The 25,804-nt window shown below is 36.5% G+C and overlaps 1 protein-coding gene across 6 annotated transcripts in view; it reads right to left on the minus strand.

Moving 5' to 3' along the window:
• Positions 1–25,804, minus strand: part of Ctnna3 (catenin alpha 3) — a 1,515,753-nt gene that overhangs the window by 401,050 nt on the left and 1,088,899 nt on the right. For all 6 annotated transcript variants that reach the window (XM_042266693.2, XM_042266694.2, XM_076557108.1 and 3 more), the window contains one exon: positions 5,186–5,386. In XM_042266693.2, coding sequence (XP_042122627.1) covers positions 5,186–5,386 — 201 coding nt within the window. The remainder of the gene's footprint in view (positions 1–5,185; positions 5,387–25,804) is intronic.

The following is a 25,804-nucleotide window of genomic DNA, read 5'->3' on the forward strand; positions in this document are numbered from 1 at the left end:
ACCCACAAATAAGTAAATAAATTAATAAAAAAGAGGTAAGAATATTTCAAAATGAGAGTTATGATATGGGATAGACCTAGATAGAGATGGTTACAACCTTAGTGTGTTCACATCTACTGAGATCATATGGGCTGGGTTTTTGGTGACACAGCCTGGAAAATATGTTTAGTGAATTTGAGAAAAATGAATTAAACAAAGCAGACCAGCTCCATGAGGAAATGGAGGCGAAGATGGCATGGTTAGAGACAGTGGTTTGGGAACAACAGAGGAGAAGACACCAAGAAGCTCCAGCCACCTCTGCCGTGAAAATGATATTGCTTCACTCTGCTGGGCAGAGGAGATTTCTTTTAGTCACACCTAGAATATAGAATACTAATTTTCAAATGCTGCAGAGAGCAAGGACCTTTGGACCAAATCCTTTGGCATTTGTGGGCAACTGCTTATTAGGATTGTCGGGCAGAGATGCAACATACGGAATGCAGCCTGTCTGAGTCTAGCTTACCAACACCATCCATTCTATTTAGTTAATTGTCAGTTTAATCAATTCTAACTGCTATTTAAATCTGTATGAAGAAAAACCACAACAGAATTTTCCACAAGTGGCCTCAAATAAGTTTTCAAGTGTCTCAATTGCCTTTGGGTGTGTGTATGACAGTCTACGTCTCCAGGGCTTTAAGAAGGAAGAGCTTCCAGGTATGTGTTTTTCTCCTTCTCTTCCTTTATTTTTATTTTTATTGGGTTTCATTATCATGAGTTAGGAGCCACTGTAGACAAGGCTAACACTTACTGGTTTCCAGCCTCCACCTCCTAAGTGTTGAGATTACAGGTGTGCACCACCATGCCTTGTTTATATGGTGCTGAGACTGATCCCAGGGATTTGTGCACAGCACGCACAGACTCTATCCACAGGGCTACATCTGTAGTTTGGGATTCATCAGTCACTGGGTGAATGTACTATTATTTCCAATAAATACCAGTTACCAAGAGCAGGGGCAATCAAGATGTCTTGTTCGGGGTCATTTATGTGTCTGCTCTGTTTTTATCTCTATTTCTGGCTGACAGTGAAATGAGGTAGGGTTTGATGGTTTGCAACAATGGATGCTTTTGGACCTGCTCATTCCTGACTTTGATAGAGCTGATAGCCACAGGAAAATATACTCTACCAGGTCCATCCTGTAGTTGGCCTCTCCTTAACATCATAAGAAAGAACTAAAGTTGGTAGTAAGGGGGTAACTTCTAGCCTTCATGTTGCAATTTTTCAGGTAATTAAAAAAAAAAAAAAAAAAAAAAAAACTAATCCAGAGCTGGGCGGTAGTGGTGCACGCCTTTAATCCCAGCACTCAGGAGGCAGAAGCAGGTGGATTTCTGTGAGTTCGAGGCCAGCCTGGTCTCCAAAGTGAGTTCCAGGAAAGGCACAAAGCTACACAGAGAAAACCCTGTCTTGAAAAACCAAAAGGAAAAAAAAAAACTAATCCAGGCCAGATGTGAGGCACTTATGCTTTTAATCCCAGCATTTGGAAGGCAGAGGCAGGAGGGTCTCTGTGAGTTCAAAGCCAGCCAGGTCTACATAGCAAGCTCTAGGACTGCCAGAACTACATGGAGAGACCCTGTCTCAAACACCAACATACAACAAATTAATCCAAGGCCCCCCAGAAGGGTTTCCCAACAGGCGAAGGAGCTGGGGTAGAATTGTGAGAACATAAAGGATTTCACTTGAAGATTAGAATGCTATGCCTCTGTTGGCCAAACGTAGCTCTCCACAATTGACTGCATTTCCCTTGAAACTAGCAGGTGGGGACAATGTCAGTTTGTGAACGGAAGCAGGGCAGCCTTGTATCCTAATGTGGAGAATAACCGAGGAGGTCATAAAAACCAGAAAAACTGTTAATGAGCCACAAAGTATGATCAAAAAAAAAATCAAGGCACCATGTTCCATGACCTCTTTCGGTAACTGAGACAAGACAGCAGAGGCTCCATCATTCATGATGATACTTACAGCAAATTTTCTAAACATGAGGGGGTCTCAGGAATAAAAAAAAAAAAAACTATTCACAAGAGATCTCCATTAAGTTATTTTGAAGAAGCTAGGCTAAACCCTGAGAACTAACAAAAGAAAAATGAACCAAAGAGAAACAGGCCACATTAGTATTCCTTTGCTACAATGTGAGCTACTAAGGCTTCACAATACAAAACATGACATTTCCAATTATGTAATTTGGTACGTATTTAAATGATAAGTCCAAGATGTGACCCAGGGGTGAGCAAAGATGAATGTTTCCCATCAGTCAATGGGGTAGGACAGAAGAGTTAGAAATATTTATATATTTAATAGACAATTTTTATGTATTAAATAGACAATGTCTCCATGGGAGAGAGAGAACACACAGTCCTCAGCTTTGGTTAAGATCAAACTGATCTAATTAGGATTTTTCATTTAGTTCATCGCTTCGAATTCCCTTTTGTGAGGCACGCTTTTGATAAATTTCAAGGAAAGCTATTTGGAGGAAATTTTGAATTAGACTTATTTTTACGAAGAAGAAAACAGAAGTGTACTTCAAGGATATGCCTAAAGCTTGTCTGAAAGAGACCAAGATGATTAGTTAGGAGTCATAAATGATGCATTTCATAATAAGATTCACTTTTTACAAAATAGCCCAGAAATATTCTATACGTCTCACCTTTGGAATGTAAACCATGATTTGAATGGGATATTTTAATTAATGTTATTTTACAAGTAAAGAGAAGAAAGGGTTTGGGGGTTTTGTTAGCTCTTCTGATCGTGAATATTTGGTACAGTCATTAATAATCACGGGTTATTACATTAACAAGAATGAATTTCAGTGTCTGAGTGATTTGGCTACTGTTTGTAATGTGGAATGACTGCCAGCAGTTCTGAGCACTGGAGGAATGCACTTCTACTTCACCCTGTGCATCTGGCAGATGTGCTCTCTGCCTACGGAGTTTAAAAGTGCAGACTTGGCACCTTGTAGAGATGTTATGGCCACAGCGTCTGCAGGTGAGACTTGCGGAATGCAATCCCAGAACTGAGATGCAAGCAAAGTTCAGCAACCCTGGTGGGATTGAGCCACTTCACCCCACAGGAAATTTTCACCTGGATAAAGAAGAAAATGCTTCACACGGTTTCCCTCATATTTAAAATGCCATTTTTGGAAGGTGGGAAATGGAACTCATTATTTGACCAGACCCTAGTTTCCACCAACTCGAAAGCTAAGGATGTCATCTGATAGGATCATGGGCTTCTCCCATCTTGCTGTACCTGCCTTTTTCTGATGGACCCACCAATGTATTCTGAACTTGCCTCGATTTATGACACATTTTTGATATATAAAACTATAAAACTTCATGAAACTGCTTCCACACTGGAACATGGAATTTGGGGTAAGCTAAATCGGTGTTCCCGGACCATGGTTACTCAAAATGCCTCCAGAATTAACTTTTTCCCTAAAAATGGACACAGATAACAAGCACTTGATTTGAACCAATAAAGGATCATGCAAATCTGGAATAGAAAGAGATATTAAATGACTATAACACAACCAACTTCCAAAGCAAGTACACATATTTCCACACAATGAAAGGGGCAACTAATATGCTCGCAATTCTTTTTGTGTGTTTTGAAACAGGGTTTCAAATGCAGCACAGGCAGGCCTTGAATTCTTGATAATACTCTGCCTCAGAATCCATGCCTGCCTAGTCTGAGAGCTGGGATTGCTAGATTATACCACCATGACTGACCGTGTGCTTGATTTGTTTCATTATTATCTCTGAGGAGTGGATGTGGAAATATCAGTTTAATATCAAGAGCTACAGATATGCCTTTACCATCTTTCCTCAGACCATTTCATTATTTGAGAAGTACGTTTAAAGAGATGATGAGAAAGTTATCAATGATTGATATATTTTCCTTAAATCATCTTAAGAGTTTCAAATTTGAAAATGGAAGAAGTGTTTTTGTTATTGTTGCTGTTGTTGCTCTGTTTTGTTTTGCTTTAAAGATCATCCATCAAGGATGAAGAGATGGCTCAGCAGTTAAGAGCACTACCTGATCTTGCAGAGGACCTAAGTTGAATTCTCAGCATCCACATAGTGGATCACACTGTCTGCAACACCAGTCTCAGGGGACCTGATGCCCTCTTCTGGGCTTAGGGACATACATACACATGAGGCATGAACAAAACATCTAAGAACATAAAATAAAATGAAATAAAATTAAAAGTATTGTCCATTCCTCTTTTTTCACAAATAATATGAAAAAAATTCAAAGTTAACATGCCCTACGTATCTCTTAAGAAAGGATGATTTAAATATGATATCTGCAGGAATCCCAGACTCAACACCACTCTATTGTCAAGAGGCAATTTATATATATATATATATATATATATATATATATATATATATATATATCCACAGGATTTTCAATTTCACAAAAGTGGTTCATTGGAAGGAGCTCTGCCATAACGATTTATAAAAACTGTTGACTGCCATCCTTCTTCATGATTCTCTGTAAATCCTGGCTTTCCATGGGTCTCTTGGAGAAATGTTAACAATAATATTTGAAAGAAAAATATCATTATATTGAGAGTGATTCAAAGCATTCTCTGCCCAATTTTTGAAAATAGTAACTTGAGTACTGCCACCGAAACAGTCATGTATTATATATTTCTTAAACAATGAAAAAAGAATTGGGGCAAGAATAGAAAGCTATTTTTCATAGAATTGCAAGCTAAAGGTAGCCAGCATGTCTCTGGATACATAGGAACAACCTGCTATGGTTAAATAATAAGAAACCCAGGGGTACCAATAATATAGCCAAATGAAAGCCTGCAAACTACTGCATGCTTAACCCCATGCTGGCCTAATTATAGCTCCAAACATCTCTAACATTAATAAACACTCACAAGTGGCTAAGGCCCTGGGAGTAATGCATGTATTTAAAAAGACCTCTTTTTTTTCTCAATGAATATATTTTTTCCACTGGGATAAGTTTCAAATCACATAACGACAGGATACCAGACACCAATTAGATGGTATAGGGATGTGCTATGTGTGGAATCAAGTGATACAGACTGAGACCTTTCATTTTCCCATGTATAGATACTTGGTTGCTATGCAGATTCAGACATGAGGAACTGTGTAGCTGTCATCGTGGACAGAGACTCACCCGTGCCTGTGAGGAAGTTGACATTCTTCATCACACCATCAGTGTAAGCCCCTGGTTCATAACTGTCCATTTCCCCTGTGACAATGTGAGCTACTCTTGCAGCTCGTCCTCGGATGGCACCTGCAGCTCGGTCTAAGTTATCCACATCCTGGTCCCTCAAGGCTATGATGCATTTGTTGACATCTTCCAGGATGTGGCTTTCTGTAAAGAAACAGAGCAAGTTACTTGTATGCATGTGTTTTGATCACACACATGTAGTGTATTGCAATATTATTGACTAATCACTCTGGACACACTATGTTACTGAGGGCGCTGAGAATTAATTATGAATTAATTAAGTAAAGTTACAGGTATTTTTATTTCATTTCTTTACTTACTAATTGCAACAGCCATAAAATGTGAAATTTGTTTTTGAACGTAAGAGTTTCAGGGTATGGGGAGGTGGCTCAGCTGGTAAAGACAGGAAGGTCTGTGCTTGGGTCACCAAGACTCATTCAATATCTGGCCATTACAGCTCTATATGTAGCCACAGTGCGATAGTTGGGGACAGAGACAGGGAGAGCCCAGGGGAAGTTTAGAGAGCCAGTCTAGAAAAACAAACAGACAAACCAGTGAGCTCGACACTCAGAGAGAGACTGTCTCTCAAAAAATAAGGTGGACAATGATGAAAAGGAAACTATCCAGCAACAACTTCTGGCCTGCTTATGCTCATGAATAGATGTGCATCTACACCTACAGACAGACAGACAGAAAGAGTGGGAGGGAGTAGGGGAGAGAGAGAGAGAGAGAGAGAGAGAGAGAGAGAGAGAGAGAGAGAGAGAGAGAGAGAGAGAGAGAGAGAGAAATTTGCTGAATATGAGGATACACACCTCAAATCCTAGCACTAGGGAAGCTGACCCAAGAAGAACAGGAATTCTAGACCAGCTTGCCTTACACAGAATTAAAAGCTTCATTGTAAAAATATCCAAAGCACCAAGGGGAATAAAGGACAGAAAACTGTATTGATTATGCATTATCTTAGGTGCTAGGGTCTTTAGAGTATGTTTCATATTTGAGGCACAAGTACAAATTGAAGGCAATTTACATTAAAATAGAAATAGAATATATAGAGTGTTTAGTTCTGAATAAAAGCAATGTTCTATAAGAGCATAAATTTAAAACTACTATCTTTGATTAAGTATATGGGAGACTAAAACAATGGTGTTTTATTTGGCTAGCAGATAATAAAATATGAAATCTATGATATTTTAAAAATATTTATTATGTATGCATATGGGGTAGGTGGGTGCATGTGCGTTTAGGTGTCTGCAGAGGCCAGAAGAGGGCGCTGATCCTCTGGAGTTGGAGACTGGTGAAAGCCACCTGATGAGGATGCTGGGGATGCTGAACAGAAAGAAAGCAACCACACTGCCATCTCTCCAATTCCCCAAACTAAAATCTCTGTGTTGTAAAGCAACAATTTCACAAGTCTATGGACACACACACACACACACACACACACACACACACACACACATAGACAGACAGACTTGTCTACTCTGACAGGGTTAGAATATCAAAAGACAACGGAATAATTATCACAACCAGACAACAACGTTCTCTATAAAATCATCAATATTCTCAAAGAAAAGGTGACAATATGAGGAAATACGTGTAATATCAACAATTGTAAACAATGATCTTTTATGTTTCTTGTTTTAGTTCTCGTTGTTGTATTTTCGCTTTTGGAAATAGGTCTCACTCACTCAGCCCTGGGTGGCCCTGAATTCTCCATTCTTTTGCCTCAGCTTTTCAAGTGCTGGGATAAGAGCCTATCATCACCATGCATATATTTATAAGAATTAAAAAAATTTCAAAACTAGTGATTTGGCTTCAGGCTTTATCACATGAATCCCCACACAAGAGAATTAAAGTCTCGATTATTTATCAACATACACAAAAATAGTTATAACAAAAGACCTTAGTGTCCTATAACATCTTCTTAAACTTTGTGTCCTCTCTCTCCTGATTCTCTTGGATGTGTTTGTGCACATGTGTTGACTGTCCGTGCCGATGTAAGTTAATCACATGACTAAGTTAGCCACAGTCATATTTTTCTCTTAATGGATATTTAAACAATGGAAGAAGATTATGGGCAAGAATAGAATGCTATTTCCCATAGGACAGCAAGTAAAAGCTAGTCAGCATGTCTCTGGATACATAGAATAAAACTCATAGTTGATTAATAATAATAATAAAACTATCATAGAATATTTTCTGTGAACTCTACTATTCCATTGCAGACTTTCTAAGCTTCACCTACATGTATTTTTATTGTTTTTCATTTGACTCTTTCTATGGGCATGCTAAAACATTGACATGACTGCACTGCCCACTCCTGTGGTTAGCATGTTCACCTTGTACTGTTGTTTAAATGATTTCTTTTATTTTTGAGATTATAATATAATTACATCATCCTCCCTCCTTTTCTTCTCCCCAAACCTTCCATATAGCCCTTCTTACTCTCCTTTAAATTCATGGTCTCTCTTTTCATTAATTGCTATTATATGCATATTTGTTGTATGTATATATGCATATGCTGTTACATGCATATACACATTCTTAAATAAATATACTGTGTTTATATATATCTATATATATATATATACATATATATATATAATGATCTCAGTCTGCATAATGTTATATGTATGTATATTTTAGAGATGAACGTTTGGTATGGTTAACCAATTGCTGTGCTCTTCCTTGGGGAAGACAGTTTCTCCCACTCTCAGCATCCCTTAGTTGCTTGTAGGTCTTTGTGTAGGGTTGAGGCTTCGAGGGCTTCCCCCCCTGCACTTTGGCACGTCTATTGTTGTTGTCCTTGTTCAGGTCACATTTGGGCAATCATATTGGTGAGGGATCATGGGTGTAGCTTCTGATATCACCAGGAGACACAATCTCACAGCAAACTCCAGGACCCGCTGGTTCCTACTGTCGTTCCGGCCCCTCTTCCGCACTGTCCCCTGGGGCTTATGTGCAGAGCTTAATTTGCAAATGTATCCATTGGGACGGCCCTCCATGATTCTGCATTTTAATGGGTTGTGTTTCACTGATGAGAAGTGAGGGCTATATTTATCTGACATTATAAGGACAAACACTTAGAAGGTAGTGAGAGATTCTGCTGGTTTAGTAGAAGGGTGGCTGTATGTTCTCTTCCAAGACCCATGACTTCATTAGCTCTGGGTAGTTGGCTAGGTTTCCAGTACCAGGCATGATATCCCTGTTGTTGAACGTGTCTTCAGTGCAATTAGAGAGCTATTGGTTCCCACCAAGGTATGCAAGCCAATGCTTCACTGTTATGATTATTATGCAATGCTAGGCATTGTTGTGGCTCATAGGCATCATAGCTGGGTAGGATTCTTGGTTGCTTCCCTCCTTTGGAAGCTTGCATGGCATCTTCTGGTACCATGAAAGCTAATACTTAGGAAGAAAGCCTTCAGGTTAGTTCAAGCCAGGGCCCTCCTATGCTAGCATTTTTCATATCACAACTAGGGCTTTGATCAATTTGGAGCTAGCTTTTGTGTATGTGCAAGGTGATAGATACAATTTTAATTTCATTTCTTTACATTTGGACATCCAATTTTACCAGCACTGTTTGATTCCCCACTCCACCCCACCCCTGGGCCTGTTTTGCTGTATGTGGTAAGTATTCAGTAGTTGAAGTTATACACACCCATGTTTGAGTTTCTGGTTTTGTTCTGTTATCATTTCCAGTACCATATCGCTTGTATTACTATGGAGTTGTCAAAATCTTAAAACCTGGAGTGGTTACCCCTCTGTCATTGCTCCTTTTGCTGGGGATTATTTTGGCTCTATGGGGTCATTTGTAGTTCCATTTGAATTTCAGGGTAGGTTTTTCTATGTCTGTGAAGAAGGAGATGAGGAGTTTGCTTGGATTTGCATTGAATCTATAAATAGCTACTGGTGAAAAGGTCCTTTCATAACATTAATTCTACCAACCAATGAGTATACAGAATATTTTCATTTTTCTAGTGTCTTCATCTCTTTCTTCAGAGGTAAAAAATTTTCATTTGTATAGGTCCTTTAATCCATGTTCTATATTTGTTCGTAGGTATTTTATTTTATTTGAGGCTAGTGTGAATGGGAGCTTGTCCATGATCTCTTCCATTATATGTTATGGTTGGTGTTCAGTAAAGCTATTAATTTCTGCAAATTGATTCTATATACTTCCACCATTTCTTTTTTTTTAAATTTTTATTCATTTTACATACTAACCACAGATCCCCCTCTCATCCCTCCTCCCACTCTCCCCGGCCTTGCCCCCCCCCCTCTTCATCCCCTTCTCCAATAGGGTAAGTTCCCCCATTGGGGGGGGGCAGCTAATCGTGGTACATCGGTTGAGGCAGGACCAAGCCCCTCCCTGCTGCTTCAAGGGTGAGCAAGGTGTCCCATTGTAGGTAATGGGATCCAGAAAGCCAGCTCATGCACCAGGGATAGATCCTGATCACACTGCAGGGGTTTCTCAAACATTTGATATATGATATCCATCAATTCTGATGTTTTCTTACTTTTGTCCAGATGACCTGTCTATTAGAGAGAGTAGTATTTGTAATTATCTACTTTTTTTTGTTTTGTTTTGTTTTGTTTTTTGAGACAGGGTTTCTCCATGTAGTTTTGGTTCCTCTCCTGAATCTCGATCTGTAGACCAGGCTGGCCTCAAACTCACAGAGATCCACCTGGATCTGCTTCCTGAGTGCTGGGATTAAAATTGTGTGCCACTGCTGTCTGGCTAATTATCTACTATTAATACATTAATGTTAATGTGTATCTTTAAATGCAGTAGTACATTATTTATGATATTGTGTGAACCAGGGTTCGGTGCATATATGTTTAGGACAGTAATATCTTTTTGACTAACTATTCCATTGATTAGAATGAAGTTTCCCTTTTTCTTATCAATTCTAACTAGTTTTAGTTAAAGTCAGTTTTTGTCAGATGTTAGGATAGCATCAACTGCTTACATCCTGGTCCAATTTGATCAGTGTATTTTGTCCATCCTCTTATGCTAAAGTGGTGCCTATTTGTAATGATACTTTTTTGTTTTTGTTTTGGTTTTGGTTGTTTGTTTGTTTGCTTGCTTGCTTGTTTTGTTTGCTTATTTTTTGAGACAGGGCTTCTCTCTATAATAGCCCTATTTGTCCTGGGACTCACTCTGTAGACCAGGTGGGCCTCGAACTCACAGAGATCTACCTGCCTCTACCTCCCCTGTGCTGGGACTAAAGGCATGAACTACCGTGCCAGATGCCGGACTTGATGTGTTTATTAAACACAACTGTGGTGATATTTTGTTTGTTGTCTAACAAATAAAGCTTGCCTGAAGATCAGAGTATGGAGCTAAGCCACTAGTTAGCCATAGAGGCCAGTCAGTGGTGGCACACACCTTTAGTCTAAGCACTCAGAAGGCAGAGGCAGACAGATCTCTGTGATTTCCAGGCCACCCTGGGCTACACGAGATTAATTCAGTCTAAAAGAGAAACAGAGCCAAGAGGAGATGGCTCACACATTTAATCCCAGTACTTGGGAGTCCTATGCCTTTAATTCCAGCACTAGGAAGGTGGAGACAGGAAGCAATATGTCTGGGTAGGGAGAGGAATGTAAGGCAGAAAAAGACAGGAGCTGATTGCTCTTTTTCAGTCTGAGGATCCTTAGAGGTAAGAAGTCTTTCTAGTGGCTGGCTTCTCTGCTTCTCTGATCTTTCAGCTTTCACTCTGATATCTGACTCTGGGTTGTTTTTTTTTTTTAATTATTATCAAGACCAATTAGAATTCATGCTACACACAACAAATAGATGGAATTTGTTATTCTAGTCATTCTGTCTGTAATTTCTGATTGAAAAATTAAAAGGAAAACATTAAACACTGAAAACATTAAACTATAAATTCACCAAGCTTTTAAACTAATATGTAGCATTCTCTTATGAATATATCATAAGATACACAATAAATCCGGATGGTTCCATTGCAACAGGAAACACATGCAAGCATTACCATCTTATTTCCTATATAATGAAATAAAAGTTTAAGTGAAAGCACAAAAATTAAATTCTGGAAAGTCCATAGATGTGCATTTGAATGACACGTTAAAAAACTATCATTTCAGGTATATTCATAAGGCATGTTATAGCACAACACATATGCACACAATAAGTGTTTCATCTCTGTTCAGTAGGTGTTCTCAAGTTTAGATTGAGTTGATAGTTTTGCTCAGTCTTATAAAGCATATTAATACTTTGGAAGAACAATGCTCATTCTCAGAAGATTAATTATCCAATAAACTCTGTAATTTGTTTAATTAAGATGAAATTATGCCTGTGACAAATTATTTTTTCCTACTGAGTTTGGTATGGAGTAAATAGACAAATTATACCCAGGAACAATGAATGGGATGGTCATCTCTTCTACATAATACTGATGTGTGTGGTAGCCACCATATTAGTTAAATTAGAGCATTAAATCAAATCAGTATGTTTTGTCTCTTGGTTTGGCCTTACAGATGGTTTTGTGGCTATTGTTTGCACTTTAATAAAGCCATGATATTGAAGAATTATAGATGTGAATTCATATATAAAATTCTCATATGACCACATACAATTTGAAAATATAATAATGAAAGAAAAGACAATAAGCATATAACCAGAATTACTCTGAGACTGCCATCCCAAAGATGCTGAATATGATGAAAAAATGACCTTCAAAATTACATGTAAGTATAATAAAATATAAATATCATAATTTTCCATTATTGTGACACCTTCCCATCATCATAAAATCTTCACAGAGTGGTAGAAATATTATTTGTATGAAATTTTAAATGTAGACTTACAGAAAAAGAAAATGTTGCATACCTTCCACATACATAGAATATCTAAATATTAAGCTGATTTCTTTTAAATATTATTGTGTTGTCAGGAAACTTTATGAAGTTAAAAAGTCTTTGTGAATAACTTAAAAGTTTTATGCTGGCTGTATAGCCAGTAAACATCTAGGAATTTTTAAAAATTAAATATACCATATCAAATGCTCACTGATCTATTTCTGAATATTGTGATGCACTTGGTGTTTCTGTTACATATTGCAATGTTGTTTAGAGTTCTGTTTCTCCTTCAGTTTTTTTTTCAACTACAGAGTCATCTGGTCTCAGGAATTAGATAATTTAAAAATGCTATTTAAAGGAGACAGAGCATGTTGTTATAGACCAAGAATATTTCGACTATTGTGCTTTGAAAATTGACACATAAGGCAGCTGGTCTGAGGCTTCGGAGTAGCTTTCCATTTGCCTTTTGATGTGACAGGAGGATGGAGCATTCTGATGTGGGCACCGATGCATACTTTTAAGACTAGGGAATTGCTGAATTACTGGCAATTCCCATTGATTCGTTACAGCCATCCTAAAATGCAAAGGGTGATTTCTGTTATGTTGGAAAAGAACCAGACACGGGGCTAAATGGGACTGATCTGTCACCCTGAACACTCTGTCCCCTGCCAGCTTCTCAGGCTAACTCCACCTGCCATCACTGGAGCAAGCGAGCACAATGAGATTTCAAAGGCATTTACAGAAATGTCCACATTATTTTTTCTTACTTATTTAGTTTTCTCTAATAAAAGCCAGAACGTAAAGGTCAACTTCACTGCTTCAGGGAATGTAGAAAAAAAAAAGTGCAATGAAACTAAGTTAGTTATTATTTGGCCTCCAAAATGCAATCTTATAAATCAACAGTCCATACAATAGATTGAAACTGTAAGCATATTTTATTTGCAAATATGACACTGTTGAGAAGTAAGTATATTTTCTCATGACTCAATCTGGACTTTGACTATAACAATGAGACAGCCTAGAGGGGAAGGAACTTTAACTGAGAAAGAATACAGCAGCAACAGTGCCCCCGCCTGATACCCGGGTCTGTGACAAAATAATAATAATAATAATAATAATAATAATAATAATAATAATAATTTCTGAAGATGAAAACAAGAAAAAATGGGTGCTGTGGCTTTTTGGTTTTCTTTTTCAAGAGCAAAATAAAATGACATTACTAAATTGGGAAGATTAATGTGAGCTCAGTTTACCTGGTATATGTGAGTTTAGAGAGTGAAGCTGGATTTAATTATAACTAAATGATTTCCATCTTTATATACCTGGATCTACATCTGTTCATTTAAAACTCATCACAAAGACAGATAACTGTTCCAGAAACAATAACCAAAATACAGAAGGTTTTTTTTCTTGTTCACAAAAAAGTCATGAAATGAAAAAGCAAATGAATGCAGCTGTGTGTAAGATAATTGTTATTTGTTTCTATTTAATGGTAGTCAAAATTTCTTTTTAGCATGAATTTAATCACAGTGATTAATGTCTCTCAAAAAGTTACACAAGTATTACTTTAAAACTAATGTATATACACAGGTCTTCTATGTTTGAGCTTCCTTCCTGTTGCTACAATAAAGCAAGCTTACCAAAAGCAATTTAGGGGAAGAGTGTTTTTATAAGTTGGACTTCAATAAATGAAAATTTTCTGTGCTGGCAAGGGACTGTTAAGAAAAAACAAAAAAACAAACAAACAAAAAAGACCAAAATATATTTCCAAGACTCATGTAAGAGGCAAGACTAATATAGTTTTACAAAGAATTCTTTTTTTTTTCTTCAGAAAATTGTGTTTTATGTATATTATTGTTTTATGTGGGAATATAGATGTGCACCACATTCCTGCAGTTGACCATGGAGGCCACAAGAGGCCACCAGATCTCCTGGAACGTGCATTAAAGTTATCTGTGCTCTGTCCTGTAAGTGCTGGGAATGGAACCCGAGTCCTCTGGAAAAGCAGCCAGTGCTCTAAACCAATGAGCCATATCTGTAGCCTCTAAGTAATTCTTAACATTTAGTGATAATCAACAAAAATCTAATTTAATGACAAGCAAAAGACCTAAACAGACATCTAACCTGAGTTTATAAAGTGCCTCAAATAAGTAAATGCAAATATTCTCAAAACTACCTCTCCTCAAGTAAACACAAAGGAACATATTACACACATCTGTTAACACACTGAAATTCATAACACTGAGAACAATAAATGCTGGAGAGGAGGTGGAGCAACAGGATATTTCCCTTACTCATGGAACAAATACAGTTTGGGGCAACCACTACAAAGACTGTGTGCCAATGCTTACAAGGCTCAGTATAGTACAAGCCATCTGTATAACATCCTAATGGTGAACACACAACACATGTCATTGTCAAAACCCATAGAATGTATGACATAGAGTAAACCCTGATGTAAAATGTATACTTTCAGTATGGAACAAATACAAGTTTCATCAATATTGTTTTATCAGTAAGAATGGGGCCAGAGAGATGGCTTGATCTCTAAAGAGGTTTGCCGTGCAAGCCCGCTGACCTGGATTTAATTCCCAGAACCCGTATAAAGGCGGCTGAAAAGAACAACTCTTCAGTCCCAAGATTGTCCTCTGACCTCTACGTGTGTGCCTTAGCATTCACATCACTTCCCCAATATCCATCACAGAATAATAATAAATGACTGAATTTTAAGAAGGAGTCATTGTGTATATTCAGTGTCATGTCCAGCTTAGACTGCATTTAGCTTTAAGGACTGCAAGAAAATCATAGGTATTTATACCTTTATATCTAACAGTACACATTGCCTGAAAATGTGTAACGGTAACAATGTAGAAATTTGAACATCCTTCAACTTTTCAAATACTATAAGAAAATGTTTGGTGCTATTTCCCTAATCTTTCCAGCTTCCACATATGTCTCTACAATATCATGAACATTTTGAGATTTATTCTTTTCCAAGACGGTTGCATAGTTAATATATCCATTATTCTATATATGGTTTATATAGCATAGGCTGATCTAGAACCTGTTTCTCCAACATGGCATCTTCAGTACTGGGATTACAGGCATGCGACTCTGCATCCTAAGCATCATTTATGTAATGATGATCAATATATAATACATTTACATCAATATGTAAACATATTGTAATAATTGTGAGATATGGGTCTGATATACTTAATTTGTAGTTAGAAAATGGGGTTTTACACAAATATCTTTATAATTTTAATAAAGTTGTAGTATTTAAATTTAACTAAAAAAATTTTAACTCAATATAATTAATTTTTTGATCTGCAACCATACCATAAAAGTTAAAGTCTTGTGGGATTCAACAATATGGTAATTCTATAGTTATCTTTTTCAGATATTCTAAATGTGTGGTGAGAAAAGGAAATTGCATGTTCAAATGATTTTTGGAATTTCATATAAGATTTACAAGTGATTATTATACTATTATGATATGTAATTGTAAATAATGTAAATTTTTACACTAAATTAATTGGGCATAAGACATAATTTATACTTGTTTATGAGGTTAATTTTTATTCTTTGAAGCTCACAAGGATAGAATTCTCCTAACATGAACATGCTAGATCTGTATGGAGCCATTACAAGAGAGGAAATCTGAAGGTTGCATTCTAGAAATGTCACCAGGGTTAGGAAATAGCTCTAGAAGAATAAATTAGCAAATGAAGATTAACACTCCTACTTCTGAGAGCAAGATTAAAAGGTGGGATTACTGCACTTGATGCTACTCTTACACTGACAACAAAAACAGAGAGAAAAAGTCAAACAGACCACAGCCATTCTCAATCTGTACCGGCTTCATGTTAACTGTCCTATAACTTCCTCTCCTGCAGAACCTGAACCTATTAGCATCTAATAATAAAACATTGAGTGCAAAAACAAACAAACAAACAAACAAAAAAAGCCAAACAGTAGCTGTGAGGATTTTACCAGCTTGAACATCAGGACTGTCAGCAGGAACACACAGTAGTGAGCAGTGTTCTAGTATTCTGGTACATTTTCCAAAAAAAGAAAAATAAATAAATAAAAAAACAGAGTGAAGCCATTTAGTATCTATGACTGGAAAAGGATATTGAATGCTTCAGTTCTTGGATACTCTTGGGGAAAACAATATTCATTTGGGTGCTATTTCTTGGTTTAAAATATAGAACCACTTTAGGGTACTCTTAAGATTTATTTTAGCACAGATATGTAAATTTGGAGATTATTTTAAATGGCATCCTAGAAATTTGTGGCACAGAACAAACTATAGGAAAGAGAAAAAGAAAAGAAAAAGAAAATGTGATAAGAAATGAGCTGCCTATTAATTGGTATTGTTTTCATTTTCCCCAAGAATATTAAATATACTTCTCAATTCTATTGATTAACTTCTAAAACAGCATGTCTCCACATGAGAAAAAAAGAACAGTCTAGGCTTTATAGAGAGCAAGGTTACTATGGAGTATATAACTTAGAGTATCCCCCTTCCCTAGTCACGGAATTTATACTAAATTTGAGCACAGCATCCTCTTGTCAAAATGATCTCCTATATTTTGCTCTCAGATATCAAACCAATTATTCCCATGAGACAAACTCTTTTCTATATTTTGTATGTAATTATTGCAAGGAAACTAAAATTAAAATCATATCTATCTATTTAGCTCTACCTATAAATATATCAGCAGACATGTTGATATATGAATATCACTGATTTGAGAATAAGAGACTTTGTCTCACAAAATACTCTGTATTACCTAGATTATATTGAGACAGACTTAACTCTATGTAGCCCAGGCTAGCCTCAACCTCGCTACTGCTATCTTCTGAGTGCTGGAGTTAGAGACATGTACCTCCATGCATGGCCTTTCTATATATTCATCTTTAATATATTACATACAATTTCAGCAAATGTATCTACGCACAGGGAAAAGGAACTGTGTTATAGTGAGAATATAGAGAGGCATGTATGTAAAATCTGAACACGTTATTAAAAGTTTTATCTGTCTGGAACTGGATATAGTTCAGTGACAGAGCATTAGGCTTACATGGCCATGGCTCTGGGTTCAATACCCAGCACTGATAAAAACAGGTTTTTATTCTTTTAAACAAACTCAGAGTTTTACTATAATATAAATTTATAAATATTTTTTATAGATAGTTTATGTATGTTTTTCATGTTGTCTGTTTCTTTGCTGATTTTTAAGTATTTTTGTTAATTTTTCACAACTTGCAAAATATAACTCATGGCATCTTATATAGATATTTTGGTTCAATTTAGAGAAGATATAAGATAAAAGAGTCATAAAATGTGTAAAATTTCCCATTTTAGTACTAGAAAGTTAGTTTAATTTTATTATTTCTGAAATCTATGGTTAAGAACACTTTTTTTTATGCCTCAGAAACTTTGAAAATGACTGTTGACATGGCTGGCAGCCACATACAGAGCTGCAGTGAATACCTGGGACCAGGATAAGCTGGCCAGGACGCTGCAGTCAAGAGGAAGCTTGGTCAAGACCCATTCTACAAATGTCCCTTTAGTCAGTGCTACATGCAGCCCAGGAGCCTAGTGGAAGTCCTCTAATGCAGCCACTTAGTAAAACCCAGAATCAAAGCAACTAGACACTGAGCATCAAAACCTGCTGCTAAGAGCTGGATTGGTCAGTGGTGAATAGCATGTACTCCTTTTTCAGAAAGCCACGTTTGGTTCCTAGCATCTACATTAGGAAGCTCATAACCATAGCTAACTCCAGCTCCAGGAGATCTTGTGCCTTCTTCTGGTCTCTGTGGGAAACTAATGTGTGTGTGTGTGTGTGTGTGTGTGTGTGTGTGTGTGTGTGTGTGTGTGTGTGTGTGTGTTCTGACAAAACAACATGCTAAGGAATCTGTATCTTTATTCAAGATCTTTTAATTTTGTTTTCTTTTTAAAATGCAAAGAGCACAGTTAACCTATGCAGTTTATCCCCCTTTTAGTTGCAAAACTCCACATTCAGACCATCTAATCAAACCAACTTGAACAAATTCGGTGTTATTCTCCCAACAATCTTGCCTGGAAGGCCATTCCTCGCATTGAAGCATCTCTGCATGAAAAACAGATTCACAACATCTGGTCTGAGTTTGTTTTCCTTTAATTTTCATGTTGCTGCCTTTTCCACTTTATTTCCTTTCCCAATCATGTTTGTTGAACTGCAAATAGCAATTTTCCCTGGCCTATGTGGTCTTTATTAGATTGTCTGTGTTTAGGGTTAGTAGTCTACCCTGTTGCTTCAGGTTAGATATTAAATAGCAATTTATATGACTACAATTGCCCTGGCTTTCTCCATTCAATTGAGAATGTTGGCAAAAACATTTCTTTTTTTTTCTGTTTGTATTACTTACACTAGTCAAGCAGCAGTTAAAACTGTCTGTGACTATTACCCTGGTGCTATGGGTCTGTGGATCTGATTTGTTTCCCTGCATCTGGGTGGCTCATGTCTCCCAGCTAAGTCCATTACCGATATGTTTAGAGAGAAAATGATAACTGAGAACAGAGGCATTTTCTCAGGAGGTGGGAAGTACTAAAAACCAGATGCACACACGTTGTTGTGATAGTCAGTATTAAATTCTAGTATAGGATTCCACATTCCTTCTTAAATCTGGGTTGTTCCACAACATACAACCGTATTTGAATCCCTAATACTCACATCAAACCTTGGACCTGAGATTATCAAAATTTCATTTCTTATCAAATAGCACGCTAAAATATGGAACTATTTTTTTAAAGTCTTGCTATTACATGAATCAAGGCTGTTATGAGGAGAAAATTGCCACGTAATCCCTGATTTCTGATATCTCACTTTCAACAAATCTGTTGTAGGTGGTGAACTTTAGTCACATCTTAGCAATGCTGCTACTTGCAGATCCACAAGTGAACTCAGGTGAGTTCTAGTTTCATTTATTCAATGGTTAGTTTTGATCATTTACTACTTCCACTAAAAAAAAAATCTGAGGACACATGAAGATAGCTTTGAGGAAGTCTTTCCAATTATATCTATTCTCCTGACTCTCAAAGAAGGCCCAGCACCCCAATCCCAGGCCCCAATTTTGGAGGAACAGCAATGAGAGTGGCAGGAATCATAACCCAGTGTGAAATGGTGCGATTATGGGGTCTATTTACCCTCTCAAGTCCTTTTGAAGCTCTTTGGTTCATCATTACAAGGAATGAAAACAGAGTAAAAAATATTGTGGGCTTTATGTACCTGAGAAAATGCTTCATGTCCACCATTTATGCAGTACACTCTCTCGAAAAGCTATTCAGCTGCCAGAACTTTCAACATTGTGGGGAAATTTTTCAAAATTTATGTGAGGTTTGAGTGTCAATTTTTTCAGTTTTAGACATGAGATTGTATGGTGAAAAGGCTCTTGTATCTTTTATTGTAAGCTAATCTGGATAACCCGTATGCACAAAGCATTATGCCATGCCTACTTTGTTATCTCCTGCAATTGTCTCAGGAACACAAAGGAACAATCACTATTAGTACTCCCCTTCTTATCAAAGAAACAGAGACAAACAATTACCCAGACGCTTATTCCAAGTTCAAATGCTGGTGTTCAATAAATGAGAGCTGAGCCTAGGGCGTCTAACTCAGGTGTGTTCTAAGTCTTCGTGGTACTGCTACTGTATTACAAGTATGTCAGTATGAATTACAATACAGATACATTTTTTCATGGCTACTCAGGAAAATAAGCAGGGACCACTGTTTTACTGTCTTGCTTCCTTAAATTTCAAATTAGTTTATGAACAATTTTTTTTCCTTCTAAGAACATTACAGATCTAGAACTCATTAAGTTGGCTTTGTCTTATTAAACAACTGTGAATTTTCTCTTAAGAAGGTCCCACTGATAGTAATAAATGCCTGCCATCTGACTTTCCAAGACTATCAAACACCAGCGAATAGATTTATATAATAGTGGGAAACACTCAATTACTTTAACAGAAAGCTTTATTTTAGGGACAGGCGTTCTAAGTGTCCTGGGGACTGAAACAACTATACTTAGAAGAACAAAAGCAAGGATGGAAGATTTGAATCAATTCATCATTTTTATGATGCACTCCTGACTTTACCCAAAACACGTTTAAACATCATATTTCGGTGGCATTTATGGCGACTTCGCCACTCCGCTTTATAGCAGCCTGTGCATTTATCAAGTGGATAGCCAGCTTCTATACAGTATCACCCGCTACACTTCCTGGTGATTATAAGAACAATCCAAGCATGGCTGTGGACCCAGGTGCCTTAAACATTACTCCGAATACTAGCTAGATATTTCTTTTTCCTCTTACCTCTTTCGATAGCTGCAGATGTAATGTACATTTGTATCTATTTGAAGCTATGAGCTCGTACCAGCAATTCCCAGGTATTTACAAGTTTTCATTCATTAATCACTCAGACACTCACTCTAACAGTTTCATATTGACTTTAAAATCTTTATTTGACACACCTTTTTTTTTTTCAAATGGTAGCTTTTTTCCTTCAAATGTAAACTTAGAGTTTGCCCAATCCTGTCTGCCCCTTGATCAGACAGGTGTCATATCCTAGTCATCAAATGAAGGCTCGTCATTAAGGTGATCTTATTGATATTCAGAGTCAGGTATTCACTGCCAAGTAGACAGCTATTTGCAGCCTCACCTCTCCATCAATACATAACTTTCTAATGTGCCTTCTTTCAGCCTCCAAATTTCATTCGCACTCAAGCTACCAAAAGTATCCTACCCTGGGTCTGCCACAAAAACCTTTGTCCTTTATAAATGTTCCTCCCTCTCCCAATTTATTCCTTCAAAAATATTCTTGCAGTTTAGTGAAAAAGCCCTTGCCAATTCAACGTTTGGATTAAGAACACGCAACGTGAAATGCCAATGACTGATATTGAGATAATTGAGCTAATGAGTGCATTAAACAGAATAGTCTGTAGTAATGTAGCTGAAAATGAAGGTATAACTCACAGGCTGGAATAGAAAGAAAACTTTAATTGGGGAGTTCTTCTCCCAGGCCCTATATGAACAGACTAAACACACACAAACCACCCTTGGTTGACAGACTCCTGAGCCCTACACTGGATGAGAATATATGCATGTAATAATTACTATCTCTGTGTGTGAACTTATATCACATGTATGCATGCCTGTGAAGGCCAGAAGAGGATGGCAGATACCCTTGAACTGGAGTTACATGCAGTTGTTAGCTACCCAAGGTTGTTGCTGAGAATCAAACTAGAATCTTCCAGAAGGGTCTCAAGAACTCTTAACTATGTTTCCAGTACCTACAATGTAGTATAATGTAGATGTTAATTATATATATTAATTTTTTATTAATGGTGCATTATTATAAAATAAAATTATGGAATTTCTGATAGTATTCTATCAGCATGATTAATACGCTACAAAATCAACTTCCATTGATATCTCCTGAATATTCTGGATGTACTTCATGTGCCAAATGGTTGGCTATCCCACAGAAGAATGACTAATGATTGTATCTTCAAATGAGAAACTCAGAGTAATAAGAGGATATCAACTAGAAATTTTTCAGCTTGAGGATTTATCTCACCTTAACTTTGCTTCATATTCCTGGTTCGGCTAGCACAGCTTCTAAATTTCTACCTTGCTTCATCTCATCCTTTTCCATCCAAATTCCACACATAGTTTCTGAACCTGCTTTATTAAAAATGGATTGGGAATAAGCCCAGAGTTTTTGCCTCTTCAGTTATTGTGGAAAAAGCAGGATAGAAAATTAAACTATATATATAACAAAACCATGCTGAGACAGTGCAATAATTTGAAGTGTATTATCAGTTCAGTTTATGGAATTTAAATTGATGGTGGTTTGGTAAATCTAGACGGCAATGGGTGAACTCCAAAGCAGGGAAATTGTGAGTATAAGGGATTCTCATCTTCTGCCCTCTTCCTTAAAGAAATACCTAAGTATGGAACAGCAAAGTGAAACTGAGATGGATGATTATCCTTTTGAGGTAATAACATTTGTATAATATTCTAAAGAATACAAGGTCTAAATCTAAGAATCTGAACACACACCCAGAATGCAGGGGCTTCTCCTCATTCTTTTCTCCTAAAAAGTCCTCTAAAGTACTCCAACCCTGCCATTCCTGCCCTCAGACTCCCCAGGCCTCAAAAGTTCCAAGGACCCTATGCTGTTCCTACTTTTCTCTTTTATGCCATGTTTCCCACTCCCATGATCCAGGATATTTTCTAATCTTTACTCAAAACACTCAATCACAGCACATGTAAGTGCATTCATATTTTAAAAGACTGTTAAATGCTCTGATTATGAGAAGTCCACTGTGATGCTGCTGACCTGTTTCTGAACAATTGGCACAGACAACTTCTGCCCTCAGTTGTATGGTCTCCTCACAGGAAATCCTAACATACAAACACATTCAATCCTCACTCAATTGACTTAGCAACCTAGTGTCAAATCAAATGTAAATTAGCTTTTCTCTGATATTATCCTCAGATATTAAGCCATCATACAGCAAACGAGGCTTCTGTGTTCTCATGTCCTCTCCTGATGTTCAGTCATTGAATTCAGGCCACTTTAAATACTGGTAGACTAACCTTCTAACCTGTCCCTCTGCCTTTCCACGTTTTATCTACACTTTAGTTTCTTGTCACTAGGAACTGTACACCACATCAGTTCATCCTCGACCTTGGATGCTATTCGACAGGAAGCATAACATGATAGGAAGAATCATCAAATGGTCAAATTACGAATGTAAGCAAAAGAGTGATTATAGTGAAATCCAAGGTATGATGGACAATAAAGAAGAGAAGTAGGAAACATTCACTGGTGGTCACTTATGACAAAAGGTCATTTGTCACAAAGGGCTCTAAAATATGTGTTTAAAGGGATGGTAAGTTGTGGCAGGAGAATGGTGACCTGAAATTGAGGTCTTTGGAGGAAGAGGATACAAATGCATTTGTTGCTCATGGCTCATGGGAGTGGGTAACTCCAACAACATGGAAGATAAAGGTTATTAGACACACAGAGGGAGAAGATAGAGAAGCCCAAGTGTGAACTATGCATAAAGACAGCTGGAAAAGAAATAGAAATGAAATTACGGTTCTAATGTTAAATTTGTTTAACATTAGCCCAGATATTTTATTATTCCTGAAACACTATTTGACAAAACTTTTTTTAAAAAGGCCAATAACAACCTGTTTAGGAAATAGATTGAAGAAAGTTAAAGCATAGCAATCTACATTTTCGCAATCTATCAATAGGAATTTTAAACACAAAAAGACAGATATAGTATATTGAGTTTCCAAGATATTTCATGATTTATCAAGGTATGGGTTTTAGAATATTAAATAAGGAGACACAGAAAAGAATGAGTAAATAATAATGACAAATAATAATGATATCTACAGTATGAAACCTCCACAGCTATGTCCCACTGCTTGCTATTGCTCATCTAGACCTTCTTTTCATGAAATAATAACTACCTGAGAATAAAATCAGTTGATTGTTTTGTTTTCCTGAATTTGTTGCAATTTTTTTATTTATCATTGAACTAAAGGTATTTTTAAAGTATTTTAATATGAAAGTTTAAAATAAACTACCAGATGGTTCAAACATGAAATTTAAAATACATAAGCCTCATGTAAATGTAATATGGATATGAGGAGAAATGAATTCAGAAACACATCACGGAAATGACCCCTTGGTTTCGTTCTTTGTACCAGTTAGCTGAGCACCAATCTTATTTCTTCAAATGGAATTTCTACAGATTTCCATTTGGGAAGCCCTGTCTTCATCTTCATGCACTATTCAATGTTAACATTTCACAATTGCTCTTTAGAGGTCAGCATTAAATGCACACACACATTTTATAATATTCACATTTCTTATGAAAGTAACCTCTCCTTTTTCTTCAGTGACTTAGCAGCAGCTTTATTTCTAAGGTAAGATGCCAACTTCCCAAATTGACATTTATCAAAACACTTAATTCTAGTATCTAGAAGCCTAAGCTAGAAGGATTTTAAGTTTGAGGCCAGCCTATACCACAGAGAAAAATGTCTCAAAAATTCAAAAGCAAAATAAAACAAACAAAAATACTTGAGGATAGTTACTAATATTCTTCCCAACATTGTATTAAACAAATAGACATTTTTTAGGCATTGTTGAGTTATTTCTATTGTTTACCAGGGGTTTCCCTAAGATGTCTATTTTTTTCTGTATCTTTCTTAATATTAGAATGTGTATGTGGTCCAAATTTCAGTTAGTTTCTAATAAAATATTACATTAATATTCTTTATTTCTTCTGGAATAAATCCACTTCTGATAGCTTATTGATGCCTGGTGCTATTTGCCAGGTTCAGCGTCTTACGAGTTAATATGTGACTGCTATGGGTTCAATTTCTGGACACTTGCCACCCACCCAAGTAGTGTATTTTATATTTTATCTGAGTCTGTTTTAAGGATGATTATTTTATTTCATGAAACTTGCTTATTTTATCTAAAGTTTCAAATGCATTAATGTCTCCATTAACATTTTGATATTATTCTAAATTGCTTTGGGGGCTCTTTAAATTTTCCATATGGAGTTTTTTTCTTTACTTTAAGCAAATATATGAATAATATCCTTTCCATGGATCTTTCAGATTTAGATACATTTTACCTGTTCTGAATTGAATTCTCAGTGACTTTAACATCTCTATATTTCTCATCTTCCAAAGTCCTCTCAGGTTTGTCAGGTTCATACAAATAAGTTGCTTTCCAAATTGCCTACCTTTTTATTACTAATATATAATTTCATCATAATGAGATAATGTAGCCCATAGTAGACTGATTCTTTGAAATTAAATGAGACACCCTTTTTTTATATAGTAAGTGGCCAACCTTCACATCAGTCCATGTGTGCTTGTATACCAAGGTATGAAAAGCATCCCCTGGAGATGACCCTACCACTAGAGAATCTACAGACCCAAAAACAGCCTCCCTCCCCTTCTCCAGTCTTCTTATAGGCAGGCAATTTGAAAGTTGGCAAGATAGGTACTTAATGTTAACAGGGTTAGTTCAGCAGCTTCTCCATAGTAACTGAGATAAATTTCAAGGGTTAAAAATTAAAGGAGCAAAGGAAAATCAAGCTGAATATTCATACTCTTTTCTTAAATTCCTTATGGTTGAACTTCCAATATGAATTTACAGTGGTTTTTTGTTTGTTTGTTTGTTTTTAATTGCGTTTGATTTTAGTAACAATCTTTCCTGAGTTGCTTAGTATTGGAAATGCCTTCTTCTTCATATAGCCAGTGTCTGAATCATATGAACTGATAGAGTATGTACTCAATAAATATTTGTTAATTAGATAAATTGATTTTATGACTATGTACAATGTACTCTTGTAACTCAGGGAAGTATAACAACTTTTGTATTGATAATATGAAAGTTTGATAGGAATTGCTATTGTTTTCAATTAAAAACATGAGAGTAGCAATAATAAACTCTTCTAGCAAATGTCTTAACAGTTTCCCTGTGACTCACCATGAAGGCTCTATAATACTTAATACTCTGAATTTTCTCTTACTAAGTGGTTTTTTTCTAAAGTATGTCTGGCCACATATTGGAATTTAATGACCAGAAATTCATGTTGATTAAATCTTAACCTTAGATAATTCTAGCATTGTAAATCCCCAGTGTTATAAAT

Source organism: Peromyscus maniculatus, chromosome 21 (assembly GCF_049852395.1).
Source record: "Peromyscus maniculatus bairdii isolate BWxNUB_F1_BW_parent chromosome 21, HU_Pman_BW_mat_3.1, whole genome shotgun sequence".
Classification (NCBI taxonomy): domain Eukaryota; kingdom Metazoa; phylum Chordata; class Mammalia; order Rodentia; family Cricetidae; genus Peromyscus; species Peromyscus maniculatus.